Source organism: Eleginops maclovinus, chromosome 20 (assembly GCF_036324505.1).
Source record: "Eleginops maclovinus isolate JMC-PN-2008 ecotype Puerto Natales chromosome 20, JC_Emac_rtc_rv5, whole genome shotgun sequence".
NCBI classification, from domain to species: Eukaryota; Metazoa; Chordata; class Actinopteri; order Perciformes; family Eleginopidae; genus Eleginops; species Eleginops maclovinus.
The window spans coordinates 22,073,446-22,076,945 of NC_086368.1; the positions used below are offsets into that span (position 1 = coordinate 22,073,446).

The 3,500-nt window shown below is 35.7% G+C and overlaps 1 protein-coding gene across 6 annotated transcripts in view; it reads left to right on the top strand.

Annotated features, from left to right (window-relative positions):
* Positions 1–2,071, top strand: part of LOC134882405 (transforming acidic coiled-coil-containing protein 1-like) — a 29,912-nt gene extending 27,841 nt beyond the window's left edge. For all 6 annotated transcript variants that reach the window (XM_063910066.1, XM_063910065.1, XM_063910062.1 and 3 more), the window contains one exon: positions 541–2,071. In XM_063910066.1, coding sequence (XP_063766136.1) covers positions 541–606 — 66 coding nt within the window. In that variant the 3' untranslated portion in view covers positions 607–2,071. The remainder of the gene's footprint in view (positions 1–540) is intronic.
* The last annotated feature ends 1,429 nt before the right edge of the window (positions 2,072–3,500 follow it).

Sequence of the window (3,500 nt, forward strand, 5' to 3'; positions counted from 1 at the left end):
AAAGAATCAATGTGTCTTCCCCTCAGCTTTTTCTTTTTTGGCACCAAAAGGAACTTTTTGTTTTTCTGCTTTGGGAAACCATTGTTTTCCATTTTTGTGATATAAACGATCACATTTTATTGCGTAATCCCACCCCTGTGGCTTGCAATGGTAAAATGATGGTGTTAAATACTGTGATTTCACAAGTGCTTCAATTACAGCGATCTGTAAAAACACTGTAAGTACTTCATCATGTGCTGGCAGTCAGCACCGATTTTATATATGCACGTCTGCCAACATACTGGCATAGCATCCATCACTAGGGGGCAGTGTTCACTCTACTAACACCAGCCTCTGGTGAAGTGAAAGGACAGATTAAAACCTTAAAATAAAAGTTAACTACAATTACAGTTAGTATTAAACACTGCACGATGGATTAATCCAGTTAAAATGTTGCACATCGAGTATGAGGCGAGCTACTGAAAAAACATTCTCTCGCTACAATTGAAACCTTTTTAATCTTTATGTATTTCTGACCTGAAATTGTTCTGTCTTTCACAGAATCAAGAGATTGAGGAGCTCACCAAGATCTGCGACGAACTGATCGCCAAACTGGGAACAGAATAAGTGGCCTTAACTCAAACGCAACATTAATGTAAATACTGTACATGATCACACATAAGCACACTTTTCTTTTTTCCTGCTCATTTGTATTTGAAAAATACATTTGAAATCCAGAACGGTTGCTCTTTTCAAACAAGAATATGAAACCAGAGAAATAATCTAGTGTTCATCATGTCATTGCAGCATAAGAAGCACAAAGTCAATATGAGGTGAATCTACTTATTCTAAAGGAGATGTTCTGATATTTGGTGAAAGATTTACAGTGAAGACTTATTTTATTCTTCAAGTATTCAGCAGTTTTTTAACTGTTCTACCCATGCTTTGGAATGTATTTGCATTTGTTCTTTACAAAGAATTTCCTTGACCGTTTGAAACAGCTAGCTACATACAAATCTGTAGGAACTAAGTGAAATACGTGTGGGTACACAGCACACATTACCTTTAGCACAGTGTGTCTACAGTGTATTTAACTATGTTCATGATACAGTTTTCAGAAAAGACACATCTCTCTATTGAGAGCGTAAACTGATCTTAGTATACTGACCCTGTAGATAATATTTGCTGCCATTTATTTTGGTTATCTACTTTAATCATCAAATAAACTGTAGTATTATTGCTCAGACACTTCATGCCAAGGAGTTTTCAGTGTTTTACACAGTAAGACATACAATGTGTGATTAAAAACCTCAGTTTTGCAGAGTTTGAAGTAAAGCCGATTTTTGCCATCATGTTCATTATGCCTACCATAAATCTCTGGGATTGAATATATTAAGAGCACTTAAGAGAATCTATAATTGTGATAATATCGAATTCATTTGATGATAGTTTGGCAATGGTGGGTGGAAATGAAAGCTTAGTTTAAACCACTTTTATAATACTCTTATACTTAACCATGTGCCATGTTCATTTTCTTGCTCTGCATTTGAATGATAGTTACACATTGTGTTGTTGCCATGTAGATATCTTTGGACTGTATTCATATTTTATGTGAGCGCAAATGTTGCTTGTGTGCCTTTACTTTAACTTTTTGGTGAAAAACAACAGTTCATTCATGTGGTGGTTTCCAAACTGTTGTCAAAGTGTACTGTATACAGTATGTATATTTTATGATCAAAACACCCTGAACAACAGTACTGGTTTTGCAGTAAAAGGGGAGGTGTGTGTATTTTTGGTCAGGTGTGTTTCATATATAATGGATAGCCTTGTTTCACGTCAGCACAATCAATCGCCAATGTCTTGTGAAATGACCTTCAGTGTGACTCTGTGTCCTATTGTAGTGGCTTCACTTTAGTCTGAGGGTGTGTTTTGATGCAAGTCCATTGTTACAGTACAATATATGTATATTTTATACTTTAAGAACAGAATATTGTTCCTAATATTTGTAAAATTGAAGAATTAAGTATACCCAGATTGTATGTTATTTGCTATATTTTGTGCATTCCTGAATAAATGTTTAAGATTTCATATATTTCCTCCTTTGCCTGAATTCTTGAGTCTACTATGACGGCAGTGATGAACAGAAACAAAGGGCATTTGAACGTTGTTTATTCCTATAGGAACCAAGAAAACTGTTTTCATGCACTCACAGCCAGTGTCCTGTTTCTTTTTACAAACATGTCATTAGTGGTATTTTGTTTGTGAGTCAAAATACTGCCGTCCGTTTAAACGATTACGACAATGTAGACATAAACGTATGAACAAAACATTCTATTTCAAGTCATTTGTCGTGGTCCACAACATTGTTGCCAGTGATTCTGCGCATTATTTAACCATTTCAGTTTATATTCACATTCCCCTGTGATTACAACACTGTTTGTTTGTTTTTTTACTGGTTGAACATATTTTGGATTTACAGAAAAATAATAAACTTTAAAGTAGACTAGTTTAAGAAGTGGCTGAATGCTGGTATTTTATTTACCTACTTTCCACAACAGGTAACATTGTGATGTTTTCTCAGACAAAACAAGTGGTCATCCTCATTAAATCACAATTGCTTCAACACGTGCTTTAACTTCCTTTTGTTTACACACGTTCATGAAGCCAAACTAAATTACCAAATGTGTCTGGCAGGTTTTTATTGTTGTAGCCACTTGGTGCCACCAGATGCACCACACACCTACTTCATAAGTTAGGAAGATATTAAGGGATTTGAACTTGACAGAGCAAATCGTTATTGAAACACAAACTACATCTCTGAAGAAACTTTTTATGGTATACTATATACAACAATCTACAACCTTTAAAATATATATATATTAAAACAAGTCAATATGAGCTGGACAATTCACATTGAGGAGAGATGAGTGACAGAGACCGTCTGAGAAGTATGCTTTTGAATAATCGTTGTGATATTTTATTGTGTAGTCTAAAATATGAAATAATTTATATTGTATAGAGTGCTACACAAACTCTCCACTGTCGAAGTGAAGGCAGAATAAAACATCATCAACATGAACTGACGGCCAGGGTAAAATGTGTACTCCTTTGTGAACATTGCACCACAATTTATCACTGATTTTATCCCAAAAGAAAATATCTCACTGGATTTTATTTTCATATCAAAAATGTTTTACTAATGTTCACTGACCCTAACACTAAGGCATTGGGGTCATTTTCGGGAGTCAAAGATAGCTTCCTCTACCGGGTTAAAAATAACTTCGTCCTTCTTATGGGAAGGGAAAACATTATTGTATAACAAATCCTACCTTAATAAATGAAGCCATATAAAGCCATAAGATGTCAGTAAACGGAGCTTTACATAAATGCCTACAGTGTGTTTTTGTAACCCTGGTGATAGGGCCGGAGGGAGGCGTGTCCAGGATGCTGAGGCTGCTTCTGATTGGCTGCTGTCCATGGTGAGGAGTGGGAAGGGAGCGCTCGGCCAGTTGTGAAGCTGA